Below are 18,897 nucleotides of genomic sequence, written 5' to 3'. Positions count from 1 at the left end.
GACTGGTAGAGTCATAACCTAGAATTTAGATGGTTTCTTCCCAGTTAGACTAGTAAATATTGTTGAAGTCTTTTAATATAATTTGAACCCAAATATTTACCTGTTGTCTCATACATTCCAGTTGAAATAATCGAAGATAAATAATATTAGGGAGGAGTGAAGGGGGATTTGTGATATCCATTGAGAATAGGGATGCTTGCCATCAACAGACTTGAAGGAATTCTTGCAGACAAGACTAAATCAAGGGGATTACTGATGAGCCTACAAGTCAAGCAAGGTAATGAAAAGCCAACCGAAGTAAATAGATCAAACTTACACCAGAACTTGAAAATCTAGCAGAGCTCAAAACTGCAGGTGGCCCATGGGCTTGTTAGAAGGACACAAATCTATGCATGGTAATGGAAAAGGACAGGTGAATGTACTGAATGACTGTGGTGCTACACTCCCAGCCTTCACTTGGCCCTGATGGTGTACTAAATGGTGTACTCAGAATCATTGCCACTGAAGAATGAACAAGATTACAGAAAAACTAATATCATAGTACTTTTGCTGGTAGTAGGCGTTTTCCTTTTTTTTTTTTCCCAGATCTTACTATCAAGCATGGAATTGACATTGAGGATATAAAATGCAGCTCCACAGAAACTCTGGCCATTCAAAGTCAGTGTGAACCGGAGTACAAGGAACCAGGTAGAAATTTTGAATAAATCATGGAGCTTATCAGGGGATACCTATATATGATGTAAAAGTACAATACATTCCATATAAAGTCTACTATGAGACAGTTTTCATGTTTAAAATTTGATTATTGCAAGCCAAGTTGTTCTTTTATCTATCCCTTTACATTTGTTACTATCATTAACATCCTTCTAGCATCAAAAGAGGAGAGTTACAAAGATTGAGGAAGAGGAATGGAGGAAATAGCATTAATATTAAAAATAGAAATCTTGTAATTTTATAGCTCAGTTAAAAAGAACTTTATATTTTACCTCAATATTAGCAGTCTTGCTGACCCTTGTTATACTTTCGTAAATTTAACTTTTTAATCCCCAAAGCAATCCCATCATTATTGTTACTATCACTATCCTACCAAATTTGGAATCTCAGAATCATCTCTTGTTCCAGTGTAATGCCAGATTGTATTGCTCCCTAACTATGTTGATGATGCTGTTATTTAGTTACATTTATATCTGATCATATTAATCATCTATTTGGAAGTATACTGCTTTATTTATGAAAGTGACAGAAACACACTGACAACTTATGATAAATGAGGATTAGTTTTTCAAGCCCACCTTATAAAAGATATAACTCTGTGCTAGGCCACCTAGACTCCATACTTTTTAAGGTGAAAAATTACTGTCTATTAATACTATTTGTTTAACATCACCAGTATTTAGTATGGAGGTAAAAATAGTACTACCTCTTAAGTACTGAAAACATAAGTTGTCAGAATTGAAAACATTATTACACATAAAGTCTTAGAATTTATCTTATATAGTAAACAATAAAGCTTAGTTGCCAATGTATTTTTTAAAAATCACTAGTGTCATAGTTGAGACACCATGTGGTATATGTGTAATCCTTTATATGGATGGAAATTTAAAACTGTTATTTTGTGTTTCAAATAACCCAAATTTCTTTTGATTGAAAATTTCTGTTGTAACACAATGATCAAACATAATAGTTGCTTACAAAAAGTTATGAATTATACATAATTTTATTCAATGTTTATGTAACATGATTTTTTAAATTTTTATATATTCTAGTAGAGTTAGAAATGCCATTAACTCATCTACACCTAACAAACCAACATTCTTCAGTGAATTCATTATGTGCAGAACTCCAGAAATTTCCATCTTCTTCTGCTTGTAAAATGTAAGTAAAGATTAAATCTAGAACTCAAATTGCAATTCAGAAGAAGCAGTCTTGGGGCTTTGGTGGCGCAGTGGTTGAGAGTCCGCCTGCCGATGCAGTGGACACGGGTTCGTGCCCCGGTCTGGGAAGATCCCACATGCCGCGGAGCGGCTAGGCCCGTGAGCCATGGCTGCTGAGCCCGCACGTCCAGAGCCTGTGCTCCTCAACGGGAGAAGCCACAACAGTGAGAGGCCTGCATACCACAAAAAAAAAAAAAAAAAAAAGAAGAAGAAGAAGCAATCTTTAATTAAATTTCCCCATATAAAGTCAATTTCCCAGATAGCTCTGTGAAAAAAATGTAAGAGGTTAAATTGGTGTTCATAGTAAGCAACTGAAGGGAATATATGAATATATATGTACATAGTTGTTTTTATATGCATAGAATATCTCTAGAAGGGCACACAAAAATCAGGTACTGTTGGTTGAGCCCAGAAGGGAACTGGGTAACCTGGCAATATAGGAGCTAGTAAGTGATCAAGCTAGGCTCTTTTATACTTTTAGTATTTTGAATGTGAATATATTACCATTAAATATAAACAACTTGAAAATTTTAATTTTAAATTTAAAATTTAAACAATCTGCTTAGAACATTGCCAGTGGATGCTTACCAGTGACACTGCCTCTATTGTCACTCACTACCATGAAATATACAGTGTAGCAGTATATTGGTTTGTTAGGGCTGCCATAACAAATACCATAGACTGGCTGGCTTAAACAACAGAAATTTATTTCTTCACAGTCTAGACGCTGGAAGTCCAAGATCAAGATATCAGCAGGATTGGATTCTTTCTGAGGCCTCTCTCCTTGGCTTGTAGATAGTTGTCTTCTCCCTTTGTCTTTTTTTTTTTATTTTTTTTTATTTATTTTTTTTTTTGCGGTAGGCGGGCCTCTCACTGTTGTGGCCTCTCCCCTTGCAGAGCACAGGCTCCGGATGCGCAGGCTCAGCAGCCATGGCTCACGGGCCTAGCCGCTCCGCGGCATGTGGGATCTTCCCAGACCGGGGCACGAACCCGTGTCCCCTGCATCGGCAGGCGGACTCTCAACCACTGCGCCACCAGGGAAGCCCTGTCTTTTTTTTTTTAAACTTGCTTTTTAATTAATTAATTAATTTATTTATTTATTTATTTTTGGCTGTGTTGGGTCTTCGTTTCTGTGCGAGGGCTTTCTCTAGTTGCGGCAAGCAGGGGCCACTCTTTCTTTTTTTTTTTTTCTTTTTTTTTTTTGCGGTACACGGGCCTCTCACCGTTGTGGCCTTTCCCCGTTGTGGCCTCTCCCACTGCGGAGCACAGGCTCCAGATGCGCAGGCTCAGTGGCCATGGCTCACGGGCCCAGCCGCGGCGCGGCATGTGGGATCTTCCCGGACCCGGGCACGAACCCGCGTCCCCTGCATTGGCAGACGGACTCGCAACCACTGCGCCACCAGGGAAGTCCAGGGGCCACTCTTCATTGCGGTGCACGGGCCTCTCACTATCGCGGCTTCTCTCGTTGTGGAGCATGGGCTGTAGGCGCACAGGCTTCACTAGTTGTGGCACACGGGCTTAGTTGCTCCGTGGCATGTGGGATCTGCCCGGACCAGCGCTCGAACCCATGTCCCCTGCATTGGCAGGCCGATTCTCAACCACTGTGCCACCAGGGAAGCCCCTCCCTTTGTCTTCATGTGGTCTTTCCTCCATGCACGTCTATGTCCTAATCCCCTCTTCTTAAAAGGATACCAGTTATTTGGATTAGAGCCTACCCTAATCACCCCATTTTAACTTAATTACCTCTTTAAAGGCCCTAGCTCCAAATACAGTCATTCTAAGGTACAGGGAGTTAGGGCTTCAACATATGAATTTTGGGGAGGACAAATTCAGCCCATAATAAGTAGTTAAAAGCCCTGAACTAGAGCCAGATTGCCTGGCTGTGTCATTTACTAGCTTTGTGATCTTAATTGCCCTGTGCCTCAGTTTCCTTATCTGTAATACTGGGATAATAATTTGTACATACCTCATAGGGTTGTTTTGGGGTCTTCCCATGTCCCCTGCATCAGCAGGCAGACTCTCAACCACTGCGCCACCAGGGAAGCCCTGACGTGCTTTTGAGTGTAGAAAATACTTAGAAAAATACTTTTCTTGAAACTTTATTATGCAAAAAGACAATATAATTAATAAATTAAACTTTAACTCTGCTTTTTCAGTAGTTTGCTTATTGCTGAAGAATCAGCTAACAAATACTGTATGGTGTGGCAATCAGAAAGCTGCAGAAGCTGTTTGAATCCATTTTTGTTTAGAGGTAAAGGTTAATTGATTTTGAATGCTAAATAGAAAGTATAGATAAAAGGTACAATCAGTAGAAATGTATTGTCAGTATTATTATTATTATTATTATTGAAAATACTGTCATTATAAAAAGCACCATTCCAAAATTAGGATTTCAAAATTTATAATCCTAATTTTGGGTTGAGGCTTGTAATGCAGTTAATAATATTAAGTAGTTGTGCTACTTCAGTTCCTCCATACAATATTCTGTGTCCCTACTTAGGCTAAAAAGTAATGAAGCGGAAAGTTCTGTGTCAAAATATTTAAAATGATAGTCATCATAAAAACCTGATAAAATATATCATCTTGTTTAAGCTCATTATAATGAATTGGAATTTCTGATTTAATAAATCTTACATTAACTCTTCAAAATATTGTCGAATGTATTAATTTAGTAATTACTAAAATGGTCAAACAAAATAATAGTTCCATCTCCTACTAAATAGTAGAATAATTTTAACTTCATGATATTTCTGTAAGTTGAAATAAACCTTTATGTGACTTCTATTGCTATAATATTTTGGACTTTTACAAATATTAGCATCTTGAAGATGAAATACTAGACTAACTTTATTTTACTTTTTTTCTAATTTGTAAAAATCTATTTTGTAAGAAATTTCCAGTGTGGTTCTGTTTATTGTGTTTTTTTTATCTTTTTTGCCCTGTGGACTGTTTCTCACTATTTGTTTTTTGGTTTGTTGTGGTTTTTTAAGTGCCAAGAACTGAAGAGCCCAACAGTCTATATCCAGTTGTAGATTTTAAAAAGATATTTTCTATTGAAGAAGGAAGCCTTGTGGTTAATCCTGAAAATGCAGAGTGGTGGAAACAAGCAGGACTAAATCTGATAATGACAGAAACTTTGGAACATCTAAGTACATATCTGTATCATAATAATCTATCTTCTGATGCTAGTAAGCTGGAGACATTTTTGCCTACTAATGTGCTTCAATTAGAATGTAAGTATGTAATAGTAAATATCATTTGTGTAAACATTTTCAGAATGAGATGTTAGATACTGGCTTTCCACTAGGTTATTGGGAAAATAAAACTAAATTCCAACATTCAATATAGCTCTGGCTCCGCCAGAATATATAACTTTGACCTTCGCTAAGCCTCATTTTCTTGCTTGAAAAAATGAGGAAGTTTGACTAGCTAATCATTAAATCTCTTTCTGTCCTAAAATTCTATAGTTTCAGCTTTAAATGTCTAGCCATTTTCAATTAGTGTCTTTGTTTTCTTTTATAAATGATTAATTTCTAGCCCATTTTCTGTTTACATCAGCCTAGATACAAACCAGCACTGTTATTTTTCAACCTGACAGCTGAGCTTTAAGTGTTCAATCATATCTAGTAATCTCTCTTCAACAATAGAAAATCTTCCTTTGTTACCAAAAAGTTTACTCATTAAGGGTTTTTTACTTGTATAATTTAAGAAGACAAAAATGGCTTTTTTTTTTTTTTTTTTTTTTGCGGTACGCAGGCCTCTCACTGTTGTGGCCTCTCCCGTTGCGGAGCACAGGCTCCAGACACGCAGGCTCAGTGGCCATGGCTCACGGGCCCAGCCGCTCCACGGCATGTGGGATCTTCCCGGACAGGGACATGAACCCATGTCCCCTGCATCGGCAGGCAGACTCTCAACCACTGCGCCACCAGGGAAGCCCTGTATGTAAGTTTTTGACCCTTAGAATAACTGTAGGTATGATAGCTCCAAGGCTATGACTTGTTGTTAGACTATTGACAATAGTCTGGAATTCTTTCTTTGCTCAGTAACCTGAGCTCCAGTAGTAGGAAAAAGAGGTGCTGAGTTTTTATCCTTTAAAAAATTACTTTGTTCAGACCAAAAATTGATTTTAAAAGCAGTAAACAAAGTACTCAAAAGGATCAAATTATATTAATAAGAACCCAGAACTAAAGGTTATCTTAATACCCTAGTAGAACATTCATTTAGGCATGAAAGTCATTGGATATTTTCATTTTCTGTTTTCAGCACGGCTAGAACATAAAAGATGTTCCTCACCTATTAAACTTATTGAGATATCTACAAATGATCATTTATCACCTTCACAAAAGACTCCACCTCTGGCAAAAGAAGTAACAGACTCATATTTTTCTGATGAATATGTCGCTGTTGAAAGACCACGAAAAGAAGAAAAACCAAAGAATGACCTAGAACTAGGTTGTAGAATAATCCGAACTAAAGAGAATAAAGATTACTTGGAACTTGACAGCACAGTACCATCTACTGAATCATCTTCCTCTTCCAAAATTGAAGAAGCATCTTTTAAACATGATAAAAAACAGGAGAATAATTTGGACCTTTTGAATGACTTTATTATGCTGCGAAATAAGTATAAGACTTGTACCTCAAAGACTGAAGTCACAGACAATGATGGAAAAGATGGTGAGTAATTTAATATTTTGGTGTAGGTATGATAGCTTCAAGGACTAAATGTATAATTTATTATAGAAGGTAAAGAAATAAAGCTCTTCAGATAAAACACATTATTCTTCAAAGTCAAAGTCATTTATTCATGACACATTATATACGGAGATAGATATGGGATATACAGATATAGATGTAGATATGTATTTTCCAAAAAATTTAAAAGTGCATTTGAACTTTTAAGAAAAGCCGCTATTTGTAAAAACTCACTTTCTACAACTTGGTCATACAGATTCATAACATTTCTAACTTTTGCTGATCATTCTGCCATTCTTTTTTCTCTTTCAGCTCACAGTTCTACCTCCATATTTTAACTTGTATTTTAATGTGTACTTAAGAACCTTTTGCCTGTTTGATTGCCTATTACTCTTTTTAACTTTATCAAAGAGTTTCTGTTTGAGTTGTAACTGTTTTACATTCATCGCTTATAAACATATCAAAGTAGTATAATGCATCATATCATTTCACTTCTGGTAAAAAAAAAATTCTAGTATTCTAAAATGTGTTTGACACAGATTACCCAAATGAAATAAGTTCAAAAATATTTATCTGTGGGGCTTCCCTGGTGGTGCAGTGGTTGAGAGTCCGCCTGCCGATGCAGGGGACACAAGTTCGTGCCCTGGTCCGGGAAGATCCCACATGCCGCGGAGCGGCTGGGCCCGTGAGCCATGGCTGCTGAGCCTGTGTGTCCAGAGCCTGTGCTCCGCAACGGGAGAAGCCACAACAGTGAGAGGCCCGCATACCACACACACACACACACACACACACACACACAAAAAAAAATATATATATATATATATATATATATTTGTGAGAGTTAGAGTATACTTAGGTCTTACTGTCCTATGTATTGATACTGTTAATGTACACAAGGTCTTGCCCCTGAATAAACTGTAAAACAAGACAAGAAGTAAAATATATACCAAAAATTAGTTTGAGAGTCCGATGAGCTTGCTAACTAAACACCAGAATTGGGCAGAGTACCTACCCAGACCCAGACTATGCTGGACTGGGCCAGGATTCCCCATGGTTGGGGAGCTGCTTGGGAAAAAGTCATGACATAGAAAAGCAGAAAAGAATGCTTGTTCTTTGTGTGCAGCATGATATGACAGCCTTTTATAGTTCTATATAAAGTTATATTACTTTGTCCATCAGTGCATTTTCACAATGAAAAATTCAACAAAAATTCAGAAAAGTATTTAAAGATCTCAGAATTTTGTGACCCTTTATGTTTATATATATTAGTCATAAAGTTTCTTTTTATGTAATTGTTTGACCACATTATAACTTACCTTGTTAGGTGACAATTCTATATGTAACAGATCTTTCTAACCAATTTGCACCATAATTCAGAGCATAATTTCTACATGAAAGAATGAGCAAAATATAAAGATTTATCTTATGAATGTGATGCATAAATAGGAATTTTAAAAAGATTTGTTGTTTTCAGGTTTGTGAATGTTTTCAGATTCTATTCATATTTGAGGCCAAAAAAACAACAAAAAAAAGGAAACCAATCCAAAATTAGCACTGACATCCTTTTCTGGTTGTCATACTTGTGATGATGTCTTGTAACAAGGTATATTGGCAACAGAAAATGAGAGAAAGCAACAAGAAAGGAGAAAAAGATAAAAATAATATTTTCTTATTTTAAAAGTTAGCCATTAATTAAACAATTAAAGGAATACTGATGTTAGGTGGGAAAGCTCTGTACTCCTGATGTTTCCTCAATCATATGTTCCTGGCCTCTTTGCCCTTTAATGTGTTTCCCCCAGAGGAACTGGAATTAATTATCTGTATTGTAAATTTGAAAAAGAATAAATTGGGCATAAGCTTGCAGGAATGAGCTGCCTCACAAGTAACAGGCATTCTCCTCTGCTTCTCTATGTTATGAATCTTTCCCAAGCAGTTCCCCAATAGTGCAGAATCCTGGCCCAGTCCAGTATAGTCTGGGGCAGGGTAGGGAACTCTAATTCTGTTGTTTAATTAACAAGCTCTTTTGACTCTCAAACTAAGCTCCTTTCTCCAACTTAGTTTTTATTAGTAACAGAGGTAATATTTTGATATATATTTTACTTCTTGTTGATACAGGGGTGAGAAAGAATGCTACAACTTATTAGGTCCCCTCAAAAACTCCAATAATTTGTAGTATTTAATCATAGCTATTTAAATTACTTATAGTTAATAAAAAGTATACTTGAAAATAATAAAAAGCTAGTTTAGGATATTTTACTCTTTTTTTTTTTCACTGTGTATTTAAAGCTCATATATTCAAATGTTTCAAGATGGCAATGTTTTTCTAAAATTATCTTGTAATCATATTATTAATGGATAACATTGCAATCTAGTTAATATAACTCTAATCATAAATAAATTATATATATATATATATTTTAATCCTCTACAATACTTACAAACGAAGGAAGAAAACTACAGTTATTGAACATTGTGTGCCAGGCACTAAATCACATATCAGAGATTAACATGATAACGTTGCTGACCTTGAGAAGCTTACAGTGTAATAGAGTGGACCAGACATGCAGATAATTTCCATACAACATTGTCAGTGCCAGGAGACTATGCTGAGTGCTGAGGAAACAAAAAGGAGAGGCACTTTGCTGGCCTGGAAGTAGAGTGGGCAGTTTTATAAGGCTTCCTGTAGAAAATGCCTGAGAGCTAAAGGGTAAGTAGTTAGAAATGACCTTATTAAGAAAGGATGGAGACAGGTAGGGTTTGGGGCATAGGAGAGAATTAGTAACAGAGGAAGGGTCTGTGGACAGTCACAGAGAAATGAAGTAGAACAGTATGTGCCTTTTAGGTGTCAGGAATCATCCTTGGTGTTTATAACACCTTATAACAATATTCCAAGTAGGTATATTAATCAATATTTTGCATATGAGGAAACTGAGGCTAGTGTCAGAACTGGGATTGAAACACTGATCTGATGCCAAAGTTCCTTCCTTTATTACCATTCAGCTTCCTACCCAGCACAATAAGTCCATTGACCTGAATAGTTGCTCAATTTAATACTGATGCATTTCAAAGAATTTTAACAATTAGGATCATATTACAAGAGAGCATTTTAATCAACATTAAGTTTCCCTGAACAATGCAAATTAATATTTTTATTAGAACTTCAAGACAAAGAAGAATGTTCTTTAACTCTTCAAGAAGAAAATCCTATTGTTTGTACTAATAAAACACTAGAGAAAGCAAATCAGGAGAGGAGAGCAGATAATGTCATTGAAATTCAAGCATCAGGTATGCATTATGCTTTTTAAATACATTCAAATTAAGTAAATTTGAAAGCCCTTTCCTGGGTATCTAGGACACACCTTATTTTCCATGTAATTTTCTTCACTTGTTTCAGATATTTCTTCATTCCAGTCCTACTTTCAGGTTATTTCCAAACCTGGAGTGCCTTATTCACTGCCTCTGCCCCTCCCTCCCCATCGCCCTATTCCAGTCCACTAAGTGTTATTTCTTCCTTCATTTAAACTGCTGCTTCCCTACATGCATCAGAGAACAGCAAACTGCAACTCCTCACTCAGACTTTTCTTCCCAGTCTGGAAAAATGAACTGTTGATGGTTGCTCTCTCTGTTCTCTCACCCTCCATCAAGGTGGTGTAAATAAGTTATTATTGATTCCTATACCAATTAAAATTATTTGTTCTGCTGTAAAGAAAAATATTCTTTACATTGACCCCTAAAGAACAGCCTGCTTAAGAACATCATGCTCACTATTAAAATCGATAAGGAAATATGACACTAGTTCTTGAATATCACTTCATTCTTTTGGCTAAATTTCATTTATGACCTTTAGATGACAATGCAGATCTTTAAATATTGATATTCTAGTGAAAACTAAAAACAATTTGTCATTGTTATAAATGTGTTCATCTTAAGCTTGTAAGCTAATAGTGGAGGGAAAATAAAAAAATTATGTGATTCTCTTCCGCATACTTTCCCTGCCAAATTAGTCACTGAATAAATCCTTTCAAATAAACAAAATAACCATAAAATTATATTAATTCTACAGAGGGTTTTTTTGTTTTGTTTTTACTAGTTTATTTAGAATAAATATCCTAAAATAAGCCTCTATAGAATCTAATGATTTTTTTTTTTTTTTTTTTTTTTTTTTTTTTGCTGTACGCGGGCCTCTCACTGCTGTGGCCTCTCCCGTTGCGGAGCACAGGCTCCGGACACACAGGCTCCGCGGCCACGGCTCGCGGGCCCAGCCGCTGCGCGGCATGTGGGATCTTCCGGGATAGGGGCACGAACCCGTGTCCCCTGCATCGGCAGGCGGACTCTCAACCACTGCGCCACCAGGGAAGCCCATGATTTTTAACTCAGAAAAGAATTTGGATAGAGTTCAGGTTTCCATGAAGTAACATGTATGATTGATTTATCAAAAAGAACATACCATCCTTATAAAAACACTGCCTTTAATGCTTTTATTTTTGCAGATAGCCAGTGCCAAGCATACTGTCTCCTAGAAGCAGCAGCTTCTCCTATCTTAAAAAAACTTGTATGCCTCTGTACTCTTCCTGCTGCTAACTGGAAATTTGACACTGTCGTTTTTGACCAAACAAGATTCCTCTTAAAAGAACAAGAAAAACTGATAAGTGATGCTATTCACCAAGGTGAGTACAAATAAAAGTCACATTATTTTAAAGGATATAAATTTATGGATTATTAGAAAATGCAGAAATTAGTCATAGATGGAGGCATAACTGTAATTCAGCATATGGCACCCATAGACCAATGCTGGAATATCAGCTAAGCAAGGATAAAAAGGTAAGAAATACAAGTGTTGTCTGCTTTTCATGTTTGCTTTATGTCACTTTGATTTTATGAAGACCTACATTAATATCTGTTTTCACTAACTGAAAGAAATCAAAGAGGATTTTCATTTTTATGAAAAAAAAAAGGTATTTGCTTCTTTACTCCATTTCAGCTTACAAAAGGTTTCATAGGAACTCTCTATTTTCAGATAGTGGGGGAAACCTGTGTCATCTGGCATTGCTCCTCAGTAAAGCTCCTAGTTGACATATATATTACTTGACAGATTCCTATTGGAGAAACCAAATTAACCCTATTATTGTTAGCATCTGAACCACTTAGGTCCCGCCCAAAAAGGTGGGGGAGGTCAAAAAGTAAATTGATTAAAGCCAATTCTGGACTTTTGCTTCTGGCCAAAATGGAGTAACAGGGATTGAATTTACCCTCCTTCCAGAAATAACAACAACAAACAAACAAAAAGACAAAGACAAAATAGATGAAACCAGTTTTTAAGATCCTAGACATCAGGCAACGAAGCACAATGATTCCTGAGAGATGGGAAACAAGTGAGGTGAGCCCTACCATTGCCCTAGCTTAGTGCCTTGAAAGAAATGCCAGGCCATGGCACAGGGAGAGGTACCAGAGGCAGAGCTCAGTGGACAATCTGAGTTGAAGAAGCAGAGCTAAGAGTCCAGGGAGACCAAGGCAGCTAAAGTTCAAAGGATAGAAGGTTAGGGGCTTCCCTGGTGGCACAGTGGTTAAGAATGTGCCTGCCAATGCAGGGGACATGGGTTTGAGCCCTGGTCTGGGAAGATCCCACATGCCGCGGAACAACTAAACCCGTGTGCCACAACTACTGAGCCTGAGCTCTAGAGCCTGCAAGCCACAACTACTGTGCCCACGAGCCACAACTACTGAGCTACATTAGCTACAACTAATGAAGCCTGTGCACCTAGAGCCCGTGCTCTGCAACAAGGGAAGCCACTGCGATGAGAAGCCTGCACACCGCAGTGAAGAGTAGCCCCTGCTCGCCACAACTAGAGAAAGCTCATGCACAGAAATGAAGACCCAATGCAGCCAAAAATAAATAAAATAAATAAAATTTTTTAAAAAGGATAGAAGGTTAGAGAGCAGAGAGCTTCACAAGGAGAGTCCTAGAAATTTGCAGAGAGTCTTCCTGAAGTATTCAGCAGAGTACTGATCAAAGAGTATATGTGAGGACAATAGCCAAAACATAGAAACAACCTAAATGCCCACTGACAGATGAATGGATAAAGAAGATGTGGTACATATATACAATCAAATACTACTCAGCCATAAAAGAGAATGAAATAACGCCATTTGCAGCAACATGGATGGACCTAGAGATTATCATACTAAGTAAAGTAAGTCAGACAGAGAAAGACAAACACCATATGATATCACTTATATGTGGAATCTAAAATATAACACAAATGAACTTATCTATGAAACAAAAACAGACTCACAGACATAGAGAACAGACTTGTGGCTGCCAAGGGGGTGGGGTGGGGGAAGGATGGATTAGGAATTTGGGATTAGCAGATGCAAACTATAGTATAGAGAATGGGTAAACAACAAGGTCCTAATGTATAGCACAGGAAACTATATTCAATATCCTGTGATAAACCATAATGGAAAAGAATATGGAAAAAAAAAAGAACAGCCATCTCAAAAGAAAATAAATGTATATGTGAGGAACTAACCTACCAGAGGTCGGGAAACAAACCATCTGAAAGGATTAGAGGGAATAGTACTCTGAATTCACACGGGGCAGGAAATAATGTCTGTTCCCACCAGCCAGACTAGAAAAACTCATAATTCATGGAGTATTGATCACCATACTTAGAGAAGTCTTGTCTCCGTAGTGGGGAATAGTTATCCCTAGATTTAGCACTGCTCTGGACCTGCCTAAAAAAATCATAAAAGCAAGACTCAAAGTTATCATACTATTTCCAAGGAACTTAACTGCATCCCAGAACAAAGCTTAAGACTATTTATATGAATACAAAAATATTTAGCACTAACAAGGTAAAATTCACAATGTTTGACATCTGATCAAAGATTGTCAAGCATAACAAGAGACAGGAAAACACAGCCCATAAGGAGAATAATCAATCAAAACAAACTCAGAGCTGACAAAGATGTTAGTATTATCAGAGAGGACACTGACACTTATTATAACTGTATTCCATACCTTCAATAAGCTAGAGACATAAAAGAGATGCAAATCGTAGTTTTAGAGAATAAACTACAATGCATGAGATGAAAAATACACTGGATGGAGTTAATGGCAGATTAAATATTGCAGAAGAAAAGGCTAGCTAACTTGTAAGCATAGCAACAGAAACTATCTAAAATAAAACCCAGGTGGATAAAAGAATAAAAAAGAAGGAAAGAAAAGAGCATAGTGGGCTGTGAGACAACTTCAAATAGCCTTATATACTAGCATTAGAGTTCTCAAAGGAGAGGCAAAAGGGGGTAAACAGATAAAATATTTGAAGAGATAATGACTGAAATCTTACCAAACTCAGTGAAAACTACAAACCCACAGATCCAAGAAACTCAATGAACCCTAAGCACAAGAAGCATAATAAAGCTACACCAAGGCATATTATAATCAAGTTGCTCAAAACCAGTGATAAAGAGAAAATTGTGGGAGCAGCCAGAAGGAAAAAAATATATGCTGCAAAAGAGAAACAATGACAAGGTTGATGTCAAATTTCTTGTCAGAAATAGTGCAAGTGATGTTGAGCATTCTTTCATGTGTTAGAAGAAATGCAAATCAAAACTACAATGAGATATCTCACACCGGTCAGAATGGCCATCATCAAAAAATCTAGAAACAATAAATGCTGGAGAGGGTGTGGAGAAAAGGGAACACTCTTGCACTGCTGGTGGGAATGTGAATTGGTACAGCCACTATGGAGAACAGTATGGAGGTTCCTTAAAAAACTACAAATAGAACTACCATATGACCCAGCAATCCCACTACTAGGCATATACCCTGAGAAAACCATAATTCAAAAAGAGTCATGTACCAAAATGTTCATTGCAGCTCTATGTACAATAGCCAGGAGATAGAAGCAGTCTAAGTGTCCATCAACAGATGAATGGATAAAGACGGAATTTTAATGGAATATTACTCAGCCATAAAAAGAAACAAAACTGAGTTATTTGTAGTGAGGTGGATGGACCTAGAGTCTGTCATACAGAGTGAAGTGAGTCAGAAAGAGAAAGACAAATACCACATGCTAACACATATATATGGAATCTAAGAAAAAAAATGTCATGAAGAACTTAGGGGTAAGACGGGAATAAAGACACAGACCTACTAGAGAATGGACTTGAGGATATGGGGAGGGGGAAGGGTAAGCTGTGACAAAGTGAGAGAGTGGCATGGACATATATACACTACCAAACGTAAGGTAGATAGATAGTGGGAAGCAGCTGCATAGCACAGGGAGATGAGCTCAGTGCTTTGTGACCACGTAGAGGGGTGGGATAGGGAGGGTGGGAGGGAGGGAGACGCAAGAGGGAAGGGATACGGGAACAGATGTATATGTATAACTGATTCACTTTGTTATAAAGCATAAACTAACACACCATTGTAAAGCAATTATACTCCAATAAAGATGTTAAAAAAATAAAAATTAAAAAATAAAAAAAAATAAAGAAATAGTGCAAGTGAAAAGACAGTGGAATAACATCTTTAAAATACCTGAAAGAAAAAAACACCAACCTATTCTGTACTAGGCAAAAATACATTACAAAAACAAAGGGGAAATAGAGACGTTTTCAGACATACAAAAGCTGAAAGAATTCATCAGCTGCGGATCTGCACTGTAAGAAATGTTCTCCTAAAGACAGAGGAAAATGATACCAAATTTGGTTTCTCTGCTCTCTTCTCTTCCCTTCCTGGTCATGATTGACTTGTTTACACAAGTCCTTCCAGGGGCTGGAGATACTACCCATAACTGGTTTTTCTGTTGCTCCTTGATTCCCAGTGACCACTGATTATTTGCTTTGATCTTCATTGCTTAAATCAATAGTTTTCATACTTTTTAAAAAACATCTTTATTGGAGTATAATTGCTTTACAATGGTGTGTTAGTTTCTGCTTTATAACAAAGTGTATCAGCTATACATATACTTTTTAGCAGAACTCTTTGTTCAATAAATATTACATGGCATCCCACTATATAAAACAGAGAGAAGTAGAGCTTCTCTGGTTATATTAGGCCTGGAATCCGGTCTTCTTGGCCCCACTTTTGCATGCAGTAAAATCCCATGTATCATCTTCAATAAGCTCTGGAACTACATGGAACGTATTAATTAGATAATTGTCTTGTCCCTATAAGTACCTCTTTTGTTTGAGTCATATCTTTGGACAAATATTCCCAGGTGTCTACCTCCATTTCAATGTATTGCTTTACGTTATGATCCTCCGCCTTTATCTAAACCAGTTGGCAAGTTATGAGTTTAATTTTCTTCTTGTTTCATAACTGGGAATCACTGTCCTTCTTCCCACCAAGGGTAGAAATAATTGAACATTCTTTGGAAGCAGCAAAGTATGAAATCTAAGGTTAGCTGTAGGGGTTGGAATGCCATCTCCATCATTTATGCACAAATTGACCTTGGGCAGTTACCTAACCTCGTTAAGACTGTTTTCTCATCCATAAAGTCAAGATCATAGTAAACTTGTTCGATAGGGTTATTGTTATAGATTCAATAAAATAAACAGATTATATACAGCTTGGCACATAGTAAGCACTCAATAATAAATGTTACCTATTATTATTAAGCATTCTGATATATATTCTAAAACTCTAATGTATATTCTGTCTTTAAATATGTTTTTGCTTACCTAGGTAAAAATGTTGAAAGAGAAATGACATTCAAGTATGCTGCCCTCTTACACCTTTTGGTAACAATTAGAGATGTCCTTTTAACATGTAGCTTGGACACAGCATTGGGTTGGTGTGAAAATTTTTTATTTCCCCTTTTCTTCCTATTGAAATATTTTGTCTGAAATAATGTTTACTTTTCTAAAAAAGATGTACTTTGTAAGAAATTATGTAGTTTTTTTCCTGCATTAAACATTATATATTTATTGACATAATTATAATGGAATATGTATTTTATTCTCCTTATATTCATTAAAAGAAATTTTCTGTAACAACAATCATCACCTAGAAAAATAGGTGTAGGATTCTCTATTCTAGGCCTGAATTACAGACTCCTAATGGCCTTAAGGGATTTGACTGTGTAATCATTATTATGCACTGCATTTTTTAAAAACATCTTTATTGGAGTATAATTGCTTTACAATGGTGTGTTAGTTTCTGCTGTATAACAAAGTGAATCAGCTATACATATACATATATCCCCATATCTCCTCCCTCTTGTGTCTCCCTCCCACCCTCCCTATCCCACCATTCTAGGTGGTCACAAAGCACCGAGCTGATCTCCCTTTGCTATGTGGCTGCTTCCCACTAGTTATCTATTTTACATTTGGTGGTATATATATGTCCATGACACTCTCTCAGTTTGTCCCAGCTTACCCTTCCCCCTCCCCGTGTCCTCAAGTCCATTCTCTACATCTGCATCTTTATTCCTGTCCTGCCCCTAGGTTCATCAGAACCTTTTTTTCTTTCTTAGATTCCATATATATATGTTAGCATACAGTATTTGTTTTTCTCTTTCTGACTTACTTCACTCTGTGTGACAGTCTCTAGGTCCATCTACCTCACTACAAATAACTCAATTTAGTTTCTTTTTATTATTCACTGCTTTTTAATGTAAGATGACACTTTGACATATACATTTTAGGTCCTCATTGAATATCTGTGTCTTTGAATCTTTGCTAGATGCAATATAGCTATATAGCAAGATCTTCTGCAATTTCTTTTTTAGTTGTGCATGTAAGTTAGGATATGAATTACTTGAGTATTAAAAATCAAACTATTTTGAATGTATTGAAAATTTTTAAGATTTTGGAAATTTTTTCTAAACTATTAAAATCCTTAAAGTGTCTATCTTACTGCATTACTGTTTTAGGCCCCTTATTGCAGGTTGTTTACACTTGTTTAGTAATGGTATATTTTTAGGATTATGTTTTATAATTTAAAGTTTCTAGAACCTATTATATACAAAGTGAAAATAATTTTTCTCTGATCTGTGACCCAGACATTTTCTCTTATCTGTGACTCAGACAAATATTATTTCTCTAATCCAAGGTTTCGATAAGTACTGGGCAGCAGCGAGTTACAATTGTACTTCCTCTACATCCCTGGGAGTTGTAATATTTGGCCAAGTATTATAGCAGTATTATCTGGCCAGGTATTGTAACTAAGTTACAGCTACCTTTAGAAAGCCCAACATGGTGCTTTTCCTTTCTTCTCCAATTAAAACATTTGAGTGCTGATGCTGGATCAAGTTGTCTTGTCTCCATTCCCAGACAACTAGAGCCCTAGTTTACAGTATCTGTCGCTAGTATAATGGTGTAGTGTCACATGCTTCTGTGTAGTCACCTGTCTTCATTATAATTTTCAGCTGCCATAGAAGATTGTCAGTCCTACCAACAACTAAGCTAACTATAAAAGCTTAATAGTAAGGCAGAATATCAGAATCTAGAATATTTGGACTCCCAGGCAGAGTACAGTTGTGACTCACTCGTGCTCAATACTTATCAAAATCTTGAATTAGAGAACTAATATTTATGGAGGATTGCTTAAAGTATATTCACCTTTAAGTACTCTATATCTTACCCTAGGATTAAGTGAGACCACTGAGAGCTATATACTTGAACTGAATTGTTTCTGTTCCTCAGAAATGCCTTTACTAAATCAAACTTTGGCATTACTATTTGGCTACCTTGAGGAATACTTATAAAAGTAAAATCCTTGTTGGAAAACATAACTTCTTAAACCCTAGGTACCAAGCCATAATGAGTAACCTTGCTACCTTGGACATTTTTAGTAGAAGGCTTTCTCACTCCTCTAAACCTCTCAAAATCAAAGAGCAAGTTAGGTTGTCCTCCTTCTTTCTCTGTGAATAGTGACAGAGGAAGAAAGGTCCATGTGGGTCTGGCTGCCTACCCTGGACCCAGAATTTTGTATTTTCTCCCAGCTTCCAATTTGCTTCTTCTCCCAAACTAGCAAGGTAATTAGTTTCAAGGTTAAAAGTATAGAGTTTCACTTCTGGGCTTTAACCCAGAAATAAATGCAGTATTGTGTAATGGGTACTGTAGTAGAGATACATAGTCATGGCACAAAGGATGGTGACTGTTACCCTTTCAAGCTGAATTTTTTAAAAATAAGTAGGAGTTTGCCAAGTACATAAAGTATGAAAGGGTATTTTAGGCAGAATTAAGAGCCCAGAAGAATGACTTAGTGGGTGTATGGCAAACAGTTCCATGTGGCTAAATTGAAGAGTACAAGGTG

At 36.6% G+C, this 18,897-nt stretch overlaps 1 protein-coding gene across 1 annotated transcript in view; it reads left to right on the top strand.

The window, feature by feature from the left end:
* SHOC1 (shortage in chiasmata 1) overlaps positions 1-18,897 on the top strand; it is an 80,317-nt gene that overhangs the window by 27,475 nt on the left and 33,945 nt on the right. The window contains exons 9-16 of the mRNA XM_081236783.1: positions 586-687; positions 1,767-1,875; positions 4,091-4,185; positions 4,925-5,167; positions 6,198-6,611; positions 9,786-9,914; positions 11,120-11,296; positions 16,324-16,428. Coding sequence (XP_081092909.1) covers positions 586-687; positions 1,767-1,875; positions 4,091-4,185; positions 4,925-5,167; positions 6,198-6,611; positions 9,786-9,914; positions 11,120-11,296; positions 16,324-16,428 — 1,374 coding nt within the window. The remainder of the gene's footprint in view (positions 1-585; positions 688-1,766; positions 1,876-4,090; positions 4,186-4,924; positions 5,168-6,197; positions 6,612-9,785; positions 9,915-11,119; positions 11,297-16,323; positions 16,429-18,897) is intronic.

This window comes from Mesoplodon bidens, assembly GCF_964165515.1.
Source record: "Mesoplodon bidens genome assembly, chromosome: 6".
Classification (NCBI taxonomy): Eukaryota; Metazoa; Chordata; class Mammalia; order Artiodactyla; family Ziphiidae; genus Mesoplodon; species Mesoplodon bidens.
This window is presented reverse-complemented; position numbering and strand designations above follow the sequence as displayed.